At 40.6% G+C, this 12,776-nt stretch overlaps 1 protein-coding gene across 6 annotated transcripts in view; it reads left to right on the top strand.

The window, feature by feature from the left end:
• The window catches only part of EIF4E3 (eukaryotic translation initiation factor 4E family member 3), a 62,533-nt gene extending 51,593 nt beyond the window's left edge, over positions 1–10,940 (top strand). For 5 of the 6 annotated variants that reach the window (XM_068558579.1, XM_068558581.1, XM_068558582.1 and 2 more), the window contains 3 exons: positions 751–817; positions 4,559–4,714; positions 9,064–10,937. In XM_068558579.1, the coding sequence (XP_068414680.1) occupies positions 751–817; positions 4,559–4,714; positions 9,064–9,110 (270 nt within the window). In that variant the 3' untranslated portion in view covers positions 9,111–10,937. Of the gene's footprint in view, positions 1–750; positions 818–4,558; positions 4,715–9,063 lie in introns of all 6 variants that reach the window. The other variant, XM_068558576.1, reaches the window with a different exon arrangement.
• Positions 10,941–12,776: the final 1,836 nt, after the last annotated feature.

Genomic DNA, 12,776 nt, shown 5'->3' on the forward strand with positions numbered 1-12,776 from the left:
GTTGATTGGATGGCATTAGGGGATCTTGGGTAGAAGAGGCTCAAGGTTTTCTCATAGGGAAGAGGTGGAGTAGTGCGTGCACTGATTCTTCCAGGGAAATGCACACGTGCGCGCGCGCGCGCACACACACACACACACACACACACACACCACAGTTCAGTCACTTAGCAGAAACAAAATACCTTCAAGTGAATGGAAATCTGCAAATCTCTGGTAGTCAGTAAACCAGAAATTTCTTTAAGTGTTCTTCACTTGTGTAACCTTGGAAGTACCTTATAAACTGCAGGAAAAGCAGGAAAGGGTTTTGAAGAGAAGGATGGTCCTAATAGCATTCACTTATAACCAGCTGATACATTTTGAATCAGTGAGAGGCAAAGAAATTGGAAAAGTGTAGGTCATTTGAATGCATTTTTCCCACGTTGTTCTCAACTTCATCAGAGGTGGCACTAGAGATTAGCTTTGTGGCTTCGGACCCCACAGTTTTGTGGACACAGAGTTTGTGACTTGGGATCCCTTGTATCTCTCTGTGCAAAGCGATGTGTAAAACAATACAAACATATGCCACCACGTGGGCGTTTACGCCTGTGATTCAGCGATGTCTGCGGGCTCCAGATACGGGCGTGGAAAGGGCGTGAGAGGTTAAAGAAAATGTGACTTGGGTAGCTCCTGAAGATAATTGTTTAAAAATGTGTATGTGTTCCTTTTCTTTGGTTTTCTTTTGTTTTGCTTTTTATTCTTTTCCCGCACCAGTCCACAGTTTGGAAAGAGTTGTTGTTAGCAACTATCGGGGAACAGTTCACAGACTGTGCCGTCGCAGGTAATGAGACCCTCAGCTCTGGCCGTCCCCGCTCGCGCGTGCTTGGCTTGTGCTTGTTCCTTGCTGAGCTTTGTTTCTGTGTGTTTGCCTTTTTTACATATTTTGGAGTTGCTTATTTTGTAACTGTGAGGTTACTTAGCTTTTTCCCATGTGATCGTGGCGTTTTCATGTTACATGTGTATGTGCATATGTATATTTACATAAGTGTATATTACGTGGATATACATATGTGTATATGCCTATATGTTTTTTTGCACTTATAGCTCATCTTCATAGTATCCATGACCATCTGTCTAAAATAAATAGGCAGAAAAGAAGGAAAACTTTTTTTTTTTTAATTGAAGTATAATTGACATACAGCCTTATATTTGTTCCAGAAGAAAATGAAATTTGACATTGGGCTCCTAACACCACTGGTGGTGGGTTTCCTTCATCAGTTCCAATTCTTCCAGAAGAGCCCAGTGCCTTTGTTGTCACCTGAAGTTTGTAGTTAGGTCGGCACAGTCCTTTCTGCCCCTCTCAATTCCTCGCCCCTTCGTCCTGTCCCTCTCTTGGTCCCTTCTCCTCAAAGTGAGAGATAAAGGGGAGGTGGGGATGAATCACTATTAGTGCCTGTGATCCGACAATAGGGGCTAAAATGTTAAGTCTTCAGGACTTTACTTTGAAGACTTTACTTGAAGACTCACTCTGTTCTCAAATACTGAGTGAGTTTCTGAGAGCCCTGTGAATACATTTTTATTTTGCTTTTTTTGTTTGTTTGTTTAATTGAAGTATAGCTGATGTACAAAACCCGTAAGTTACAGGTGCACAACATAAAGAGTCACAATTTTCAAAGATTATACTCCATCTGTAGTCATTACAAAATGTTGACTCTATTCCCCAAGCTGCACAACACATCCCCGTAGCTTATTTTATACCTAATAGTTTGTACCTGTTAATCCCTTACCCCATTTTTATGTTGCTTTGTTTTTGTCGTGAAACCACTGAAAGAGGAAAATTGAATTGCTAGTTTAAAGTTTTGTTTTCTTCTTGGGTAGTTCCTTCTGAATGCTTCTGAGGTAACATTTAGAATGACATTTTTCCTGTTCAGCTTTCAGCTACAATTTTTTTTTTAACTATTTGGTATTGATTGAGTTGCCCTCAGGCTTCTTAACTGGTTCTGTCTTTGGGAACCCTTATAGGCCTAGCCAGTGCCAAGCAGGTTTCAGATTTACCTCGCTAACAGTTTCAATCATTCTACTTTTGTTTTCCTTAATTCTTACACCTCTTTTTATTCACTGAAGACAGAACCTGGGTTAAGATGAAATTGTCTTAAAAGTACAGATTCCTTCTGTTTAAATAGGGGATAGGTAGCAACTTTACAATATGTAGTCAAAAATGCATCTTTGATGTAATTATAAACAAATAAATCCCTGGGAGAGGAAGTTTTCTGTATGAATTATTCCTGTTTCCAGAACCAGGGAAAATAGTCTAAGTAATAATGAATAGGCAGGATTGAGCAAAGAAGACCTATTGTTCTGCGGTTGACTTTGGAACGAGAGCACCATTAAGTATTAACTGTTTGCTCTTAGTTAACCCAGCTCCGCCACTGCAGCAGGTCAGCTCATCTCTCTGGTCCTCACGTCCCCCATCTTCAAACAGTGGCTCCTCCTGGCTCTGACGTCTTGTGCTGCCAGTACCCTAAAATAATCAGGGTTTTTGCTGGTTGATTCTGCTTATGAATATTACACGTTTGCCGGTGGATCTCCTTTTGCATACGGGCTGCAGCCTTTTTACCATGCCCTTTCTGAAAGTGCTGTGCTAGGGGGTTACACGTAGGTACCAAAAGCCAGGCCAGACTGAAATATTGACAGTTCAGCGTTTTCAGCACCCGTAAAGCTACAGTACCCTCTGACCAATAGTGTAGAAATGGGCAAAACAAAAAGACTGGAAAAGGCTGCTCTTGTCCTGAAAGGCTGAGCTAGTGTCTTCATGACTATTCTTGAAAGTGGTAAATGCCAAAGCTTCCCTCTTCACTTGATGATTTTTTTGTTCACATAGAATTTAACATTGAGCTGTAGCAAATATACTTTGAAGATAAACGAGAAAACAAGAAACATGTACATAAGACACATTTCTTGATGGGATAATCAGTGTCTGTGGATAGCCATGATCAGGTACTGTTTACTCTTTTGGAAATTTTTGTTTAAATGTGACATGTATACAGAGAAGGACACAAACTATTATGTGTATACCTTGATACATATTCTCAAAGTAAACAGATCCCTGTAAGTGGCACCCAGATCAAGGAACAGAATGTTACTTGCCTCCAGAATCTCTCTCCACACCCTCCCTTCCCCCAAAGGTGGCCACAAGCCCAACTTCTGACACCTTTGACTGATTTTGTCTGCTTTCAAACACTTCTATATATGGAATTATTCAGTGTCACGTCATACACATTTAGCCAGAGTCAAATTTATTTACAAAGGAAAGAAGGGAGAGAGGGAAAAAGGGAATGAAGGAGAGAAGGGAAGGACGGAGGAAAGAGAGGAATTATTTTACCGAAGATGAACTCCTTTAGTAATTGGACAGGTCCTCATTTAAATTATATCTAAATGCTGGAACATTTTAACTTCCAGAAGACACACGGAAAAACTGATAGCAGAAATACTGAGATGTACAGATTTATAGTAAATAAGGAAAATTAGGCAAAACATATTAACTAAAGCAAAATTTCCTAACTTTGGTAATGCTCATCTTTCACATTTCACTTGTTGATGCTGAGTGTGCAAGGGCAGAGGGGTGACCCTAGTTCAGTAAGATGCCGCAAACATGCATACCAGGAGTCAAGTCTTTACTCCTGTCATTTTGCTGCAAATTACTATACACAAAGTGGCTCCATAGGACAGTACACAATCCTACTTATGCAGCCACCATTCTCGAATACCTACAGGGCAGCCCCAAATCCAGAATTTAGTTAAAAAAAAAAAAACAAAAAAACAACCTACATTAATCAAAGTAGATAAATGCTTTCCTGCCCATTTGCCGAAGTGCTCTAATGACACGGCCACACTTAGAAGATACTTACTTTATACACAGGGCCAACAGATGGTCATTGATTCTCTAGCCCACAGTTAAAATGCCCAAACCAGAAGGGGAATGGCTAGGGAGAATCAGGCAAGAGCAGGGATGATTAATAGGAAAGGAGCAGTCAAGCAAAACCACAGAAAGCAGAATGAGCAACTCGGAACACACAGTCTGGGTCCAGTTAGTGTCCGGGCCTAGAGCACTAACCACCCGAGATCTCTGAATGGTTGGCAGGAAGTCGGGAGAAATACTTGCTGTTCTTAACAAAGACAGCCAAGCATCGAGGAAAAGTTCATGTGAGTTCAGTTGGCTTTCAGAGGGCCGATCATTATGCAACTTGAAAAAGTCTCATCAAAACAGAGTAAGAAATAGTCCAAAGCTTCGGTAACATGTTAAGAAGGGTAAGTTACTTGTCTGGAAAATTTGTTTGGCCGGGACACTCTGTTTATCTAAGTCGCCGGATAAATGTGATGTGACTGCTACAGCTTTTGCCCACTAACTTGCTTTTGTCCAACGACTCCCCTTAGAAACAGTATTTATCACGGGTTCTCTCGTGCCACCTTGTCTTGATCATCTTCTCTGCACCTTACAGATAAAATGATAAGTGCTAAACAACCGACTCCAGCGGACTTGAAATTATCACTCATTTCTTTCTTCCCCCTTCCTTCCACTCAGATGACGAAGTAATAGGAGTTAGTGTCAGTGTCCGGGACCGCGAAGACGTCGTCCAAGTCTGGAATGTAAATGCCGCTGTAGTGGGGGAAGCCACCGTTTTAGAAAAGATCTATGAACTCCTGCCCCACATATCTTTTAAAGCCGTATTTTATAAACGTAAGTGCTTCATTTCCAGTTACTACTTTCTAGCTTATTCTACCATACTTTTAAAGCCAGAAACCGTGTTGCCAATGAGGTGCAGGGAGAATCGCTTGAAATTCTATAATCCAATAAATAATTCAATAAAATACATTTTAAGGGCGTTTTAAAAAAAAACTTTAGCCTCAGAAATTAAAGTGAGATTTCAGTTGTCGCCTAAACACACGGATCAGAAAAGGAGATACTTACTGTTTTTGTTATTTCAAAAATTCAAACCTGATCTCAAACTTGTCACTCTCAGAAAAAATTACCTTCAATTTGAAGCAACAATAACAAAAAAAGTTGTTATATGAGCTGGCAGGTAGATTTTCAATCATCCCTTCATAAACAGGGATTTATAATGTATAACATCTGTATTTGTGGAGGAACTCGTTCTGCGCACAGGCATGATTGAATGTTCTACTGAAACGCTAATACGTCCTCATTACGGATGACTGTGACACAGAAGAGAATGCACGCATAGTGGTGAAATGTTAACAGTATGAATAGGTGTGTGGACCCATTGTTTCCATCATGATTCATGTTCATTGCTTTTGTGTGCTCTTTTGAAAAAGTCATCTTTTTCATAAGGAAAACAGCTTAGTGCTATTAAACCAATGTTTGGTAGATCAAACTGCGGGTTACAGTTTTAACAGTGAGTTAGAGAGAAGGATTGACAGCCCTACACGTATATGATGAATTTCCTATTCCCCAAACTATTCCAAGAGTCAGTAACCCAATTTTTTTAAACCACGGTATTTCATTGAATCTAAGATGCCCTTGATGATAAGTATTATTTTAGTATTACTAAGAAAGAAAAATACAAGGCTCCTAATTAAACTATGGCACATTCTTGATTCCGGGGGTCTTCATATGTGCAGTGGGGAGGCAGGGTGGGGAGTGCATCTTAGTATTAGTGAAACATACTCTATTAGCGTTTCACTTTTCCCAACCCCTTGTCAAAAAGGAGAAGAAAAAAGTCAAATTTTGCTTTGTGATTGTCTTACTATGATATGAAGAGTAAGGCCTCCCTCCAAGCAATCATATAATCACAGGCCCAGTGATTTAGATTTTAAGCAGTGGGACAGACCTGCTGCTGCAGATATTCAGGAGATGCTTAGCATCTGAATTTTAGATGAAACTTTAAATAAAAGAGACAGAGGATGGCACTGCAGAAGTCGCTTATTGATTGTGCCATGTGGAAGTCGCACATTTGTAGATGCAGTTTTGACTCCATAGGGAACATTAATTGTATTTTCAGCCCAGGCATTAAATGAAAGTTCACCGAGGGTCTGTTTTTTGTACTCCACGAGACTAACTCCAGCAGAAACTCTCCAAAAGGAAGTATGTTTCGCCGCCATTTATGAACGGGGCGAACACGTTCTTTACCTCCTTAGAACCTTCTCCACGTTTGACTCCAAAGGGGAGAAAAGCAATTTGGAGCGGTAAAGTCAGGCACTGTGGATTTTTGTCCCACTTCAACACTGTGACCTCGAGCAAGTCACGGTTTCTCCTCCTTTCACTTTCCCACCTTAACTATTGAGAAGGTTGGTCTTAAATGATCTCCAAGGTCCCTTCTGCTTCAGAATTCTAACACGCAGGGCAGCAGCAGGCTCAACACATGATAGGAGTGTTTAGGCCACAGAGGCTAGTTTTTAGGGCCGTGGCAATAATGAGGTAAGACTAAGCAAGGACGAGTCATCACTTCATTGTTGTGATGGCTGGGGTTGGGGGAGGGCGGGGGGAGAAAAAAGCCAGACAAAGGAGGGGACGCTGCAGCTCCCCAGATCAGGAGCCCTTTAGGGCGTCTACATTTATGTAGAGGCCATAGTGACGTTCATGAGTTAGGCAAGAACTGGCTGCGGGTCTTAGTAGAAACGCCTATTTTAAGGGCATAAATTGACATTTAAAAATTCAACGATTATTCAAACAAAAATTGGAATTGGAAAAAACAAGCAATTGTCTTTATTTTATATAAAGCAGGCAGTCCTTTACTCAGTAAGGTTATACACCACACGCTGCAGAATTGATTTGGAAAAATGAGGTTTTGGGCAGAATTGTTATTCACAGCTTGATAAAGAACAGATAGGGTGTTAGGTAGGTAGGTAAAGAACAGGTAGGGTGGTAGGGTGAACTAGGTCAGAAATGGCCAACTCCACGCTTTTCCTCAGTCTTGTTACAGGAGCCACGTGACAGGGGAGATTTTTTCCCGCGTAGAAAGAGCCCTAATGAATTTGGGCAGGGCCTCCAGTCGGGTGGCTGAGGGTCAGGCTGTTGATAAGTTATCTGTGTGTTAGATACAGTTCGGTTACTTGACTGGGAAACGTAAATGAATGGAGACCCCCTCCCCCCCGCCAAATTCTGTTAGGTTCTTCGGAGCAGCTGAATGACAGATGTCTTCTGATGTGAGAATTGTTTAGAGCAGAGTTTGGCAAACTACACTGTCAAGCCAAATCTGCCCCCTTCCCACCTGTTTTTGTATGGGCTGCAGCTAAGAATCCCTTTCACATTTTTCAATGGTTAGAAAAAATCAAAAGAAGAACTATGTTTTGTAACATATGAACATTGTATGAAATCCAAATTTCAGTATTTATATATAAAGCGTATTGGTACCTAGCAATGCCTGTTTGGGTATATATCATCTGTGGCTGCTTTAATGTTACAAGGGTAGAGTTAATAGTTGAGACAGAGACCCTGTGACCTACAGAGCCTAAGCTGTTTATGCTCTGCCCCTTTCCAGAAAAAAGTTTGCTGACTCCTGGCTTTGACCTTTTCTATATTCCCTTTCAACCAAGGCTAACCTAAGGCCCACAGAACTTTTCCCTGTTCCCCAGAACTCTCCCGATTATGAATGTTCTGTTCCCATCTCCGTGACCCATCAGGATTGCACTGTCTTAACTATGACTGCCCCAAACTGTCCCTCACACTGAGAAGTAATAAAAATCTGTGGACAGTTCCTATCTCTTGCTTTATCATTTGGGGTCCAGCATCGCTAAGAGGTCTGTGGGCCCCCCCCCCCACTTGACCCAGTAGCAATGATATACTTCATAGAAGAGCAGGCCACATTTTGTTCGATGTCTGTCCTAAAAATCTTTCTTAAAAAGAAAAAAAAAGAACATAAAAAGTGAAATATTTATAAAGTTCTACATGTGAGAAATGTTCAATTAAGTCAGCTTGGATTCCTGGCCACCCTTGGGAATTGGGCCAACCTGAGGTAACCCCGGGAGCTGTAAAGTGTGCTTGTCTCAGTGTTTTATCCACGTAAAGATCAGGTTTGGGTGAATAACCGTGATGATCCTAAAGGGCACATGGTCCTGTTCCCCGCCTCACCCCTACCACACACTAGTCTGAAGAATTTAGTCCATCTTAAAAATACAGACTTAGGAGGGGCTTAGGAGGTGAGATGGGCCAGCCCATGTCTGCCTTCCTAGGACATCCTTCCTAGGGTGGGGCGGGGGGGGGACAAAGCATGGGGGATCCTGAGTGGCCTTTGGCTTTTTCAGCCCCAAGTCAGTAACTTTTCCATTTGAGAGAAGAGGATCTGCCCTTGCTTCATGATGATGGATTTAACCAAGTCCAGGAAGTGGATTTTCAAACTTGGCCTATTGCCTTGGAGGAAATATTTTATATTTCACAGGTCTCCCAATTCCCACCTCCACTTTATAAAAATTTAAGTCTTTGGAAAATATTTTTCATAGCATCATTTTTTATTCTGAAGTTCCTAATTTTAATTAGTCATTTTGAAAGCCAGACAGTAGGGCTGGAAAAAAAGAAGAAAGAAAGAAAAAAAAAAAAAGACGTGATTGGGAAAAATAAAAGACCCATCCATTTAATGAAACTTCATTGCCCACAGAGGGTATTTAAAGGTAGGGGAGGACCTAAGAGAATGGCTACCCTCCTTGTGTTGTTCTCAGCTTGGTTTTACTTTTGTTTTGTTTTATTTTTAAAGATAAGCTTGTGAATGGCCCTGTCTTGGTTCTGTGAGGCCCCTCCCCAGCACTGCGTTCCGCGGGGCCCGTTTCCCTACAGAATTTGCTGGCAGCCCAGCGTATCCTCTTCATCAGCTTGTTGGGATTACTCATCCTCTCCGGCACAGCAAGAAGGAACAGGCAGCATGCCCATTGCTTGTTTATTCCTTGTTTTAATTTTCATTATTACGTTTCTCAGGAAATGCACGCCTTAGCTAACAGTTACTGGCACACAGAGGTATTTGAGTTCTTGCCAACATTTGGGGAAACTGAATGAGATGCCTTAGAGGAGGGTTGCCCCATCCTTTGCTTAAAGTTTTCTTTCCTTTTTTTCTTTTTTGTTTTTTTTCTGTCCTTTAGCCCATGAAGAGCATCATGCTTTTGAAGGTGGACGTGGAAAACACTAATTGCACTCTGTAAAGAATTCTTTGTCCTTTGCTGATTGGTTTTGGAAACGGTCTTAACAGGAGGGAGAGTGAAGAGAAGACTTGCCGAAGCCCGATGCTGGTCCATTTAGAGTGGGTTTCTGCCCTTGCAGATTGAGCAATTAGGATTCAAAGTGGCAGGTGGGGTGGAGGGAGATTGTGTGGGTTTTTACCGTCACATTACTTGCTTTTTTTTTTGCTTTTTTTTTTGCTTTCTGAATTCTGTGTTCTTTTCACTCCAATTTTTTTTTTTTTTTTTTTTGCCCTTTTAAACTCCTCATTCAGTCTAATTATTGTTTTCTATACTCCCCTTTCATTGAGGCACAAGAAATTGGTTTCCCTTTAAGTAGCTCTGCTGTACCTAGTTAATGAGAATATGCATAATCGTGACAATACTGCTTTTGAAAACCACACTGTCCTCGGAGGAATACTAGCTCGGTGAAACCTGTCTTTTGATTATTTGTTGTGACACATTCCTACATACTGTGCACTGGGCATTGTTTTTGCTGTCCCAGGGAAAAGAAAAACCTTACTTAATCTGATTTTTCGCTGAGAGCACACACATCTTGTATTTTTCCTTTTTAAGAATTTTTTTTTTTTCCGAGATGAAAGGAAAATAATAGTTGGGTTGCCAAACATGAAAACTATAATCGCAGTTGAGTATCAGGATATAAATCAAACTGTAGATCTTTGGACCCTCTGTGGAAATATTTTCCAACCAGAATTTCAATTTGGCCTTTTCAGAGGGAGGCGCTTAGAGTGGTAGCAAGGGGTTTGTCTCAATAGGAAACCTTATAATTTCTGATCTAAAGAGAAGGTGATATTTTAATTGTTTGAATTAAGCTGCTTCTAAATTTTGGGTGTGTGTACCCACTTAGGGCTTTCCAAATCAATTCAGACACATTTTGTTAAATGATCCCCTTTTACTGTTCGTATTGTGTGTCGTTTCCAATAATCAATCATTCTCCGGTCTGGGCAGCTTTCCCCTGCCTTTTTCATTTAGGAGCAGAAGTTAAATCTCATTTCCAGGATGAATGTGAACATTCACAAAGTTGAACTCTGAATGCATTCTGTTCACATTAATTTTTAGAATTGTTGAGATACATCGTATTATGTTACCAAATAAATACCGGTTTTAGTAGAAGGAAATGACCACCCTCTGGAACACTCAGAATGTTCTGATTTCCCTCCCTCGACTCTGCCAAGCCTCCTGCTGCGTCTACCTGAAAAAGGCAGGGCCATTTGGAGACGCGTCCTCCTGCTGGCTTTTTTCTGGACTCAGGGGAGCTAGGGCATGCTTATACATTTCACAGAAGGGCGGTGCATCCAAACTTCATTGCACCCAGGAGTTTTAATTCCTCTTGCAGTATTGACCAGCAGAGAGAGGTGGGGCCGCTTCCAGCCCGCAACCTGTGTTTGTAAATAAAATCCTCCGTGCAAACATTTTAAAGGATTTGAAACAATATCTTTTTACAAAAGTCCTGCCCTTCACTTGCATCAGTAACTACATCAACCATAATAACAATGATCATGGCTTTTCTTTTTTTTTTTTAATGCTTTGTTTCTAAACTTGAGTTTCTCCAGTGATTTCAAAATGAGGTATAAGGATATCAGACCCATTTTTCACAAGCCTGGAACTTTTATTTTTTTAAACATTGTACTAACATCCAACTTGTTTTTAAATTATTGATCAAGGATTTAAAAAAATATTCTGGGCATGAATTTAAATTCTTTTTTATAATATAAGTATTTTTCTGATAGAGTAGAAAAAAGGATATAATTGACTTATCTTCATTATAATTGTCATATATATTTCCAGAAGCAAATGGATGTTGAAGTATTTTTATTTTTGAACTTTATTTAAAGCATTGTGATGACGTGTTCAAGTTTTGCATGTATGTAGCTTTTGAAGTAAAAAAATAAAAGGAATAGGAATGTTAGGCTCCCATTAATGTTTTCTAGTTTCTATTGTTTATGATCACGAAACATGGCTTAACACACGAAGTAGGTTTTTTTGTCCCAGAGAACTTGTGCCATTCTTTCTGACCCTGTGGAAAATACCAACTGTGAGAAGGGTTTAATTTGCCCAAGTTAAAAACCTACCATCTAAATTACCCTAAGAGAGGATTTTGTCAGATTTTGCTTTGGAAATTGTTTTAATTGAATATTTAGTTCTTAAGAGACAGTGTATGAACTAAGCTGATGTAATCAGTTTAAAAACCTCTCATTACCTTTTTGGATTAAAGACGCTAATGCTCTCTGTAGATACAAGGAAATGTTTTGTGGGGCACGTGACTTTAGTGTTAGGGTGGCGTCCCCCCCTCGGCCATTGCTGGGGAAAGGGGGCACTTGCAGTAGAATCCGAGTGTCTTTCAGCCAAGCCTTTGCAGGTGTAGCCTGGACTCTGCATAGAGCCATCCAGAAGCCAGAGAGCTTGCTCTCTGGTCTTTGTCATTCCTATTAAATAAGGACAGATGGTACTCATTGAAAGTAACTTGTCTGTATTTCGGTTCTCTTTTGTAAGCACTTTCTGAATGCCGACTCACTCCGTTTTAATGTTCCTCCCACCCACAATGTTTCTGCATTTCTGAAGTGAGGGTGTAGTTTACAGAGGACACGTCCATTTAATATAACGTGCCTATTAAATTCAGGGATACAGTTGATGGAGAAAAAACATGGAAAGGAAAACACAATTCTGGTAAACTTTGAACTTGACTTGACTCTGACCTTCTCCACTTTCTTGAATTTAGCCGATGTCTACATCATACATATAGTCACAAGACTTTGTACTTGAAAGAAATTTTGAACATAATTGGGCCCACTAGACATAGTGTATAATCTACCAACAGAGGGATTGTCCTTTGTGAAAGGACGGGGACTAGCCAGCGTGATAGAACTGGGCATTGAAGTCTGCAGGCTACACCGCAGTCCTGGCTTCCTTAAACAGGGAACGCTCAAAGTCTGTCCCCCTAACTCCAAAACATGTCACCCCGATCACGCACTAAATATCTGATCCAATCTGGCCATTGATACACCGATACATAATCAGATGCCCTTGTTATAAGCAGCTCTCATTCTCTGCCTGTCACACTCAGTGACCGAAGCAGTGTCACACTGTGGTGTTAGAAAAGAACCTTATTATTCCAGGAGGTGGGCATTGTGCTACACAATGCCCAACTCTGAGAGGATCCCAACTTTTGTATTTACACAAAGCTGACAACGTTTGGAGCGATCACATGGTGGCGCTGCTTTCCCGCCAGCGGTTCTGCCTCAGCAGCATAATGTGTCCAGCTCTGTCTGTTTGTATAATCATTTTAAGATTCCACTGCCTGTTGCTCTTGTGGTTTTATAAAAATTTGATGAGGTACTACCAGTAGAAGTTTAGCTCTCCTACACCTAATAAAAATGTGTCAAAGATAGAGCACTCCGGATGTGCTTTAAAAAAAAAAAATCTCAAATCTTAGGCTCTCATTGAGCCTATAAGCAGTTAGGAAGAGAAGGAATGAAATAAACTAACATATAGGAAATACCAGAAATATTTCATCAAAGTGGGCAAATCTTGTGCCCAAAGGGAGAAAAGTAGAGTTTGATTCTTTTTTCTTTTCTTTATTCTTTCTAAATATGAAACTCCCCTTTAAAAATGTAAGT

The sequence above is a fragment of the Eschrichtius robustus genome, chromosome 12, assembly GCF_028021215.1.
Source record: "Eschrichtius robustus isolate mEscRob2 chromosome 12, mEscRob2.pri, whole genome shotgun sequence".
NCBI lineage: Eukaryota > Metazoa > Chordata > Mammalia > Artiodactyla > Eschrichtiidae > Eschrichtius > Eschrichtius robustus.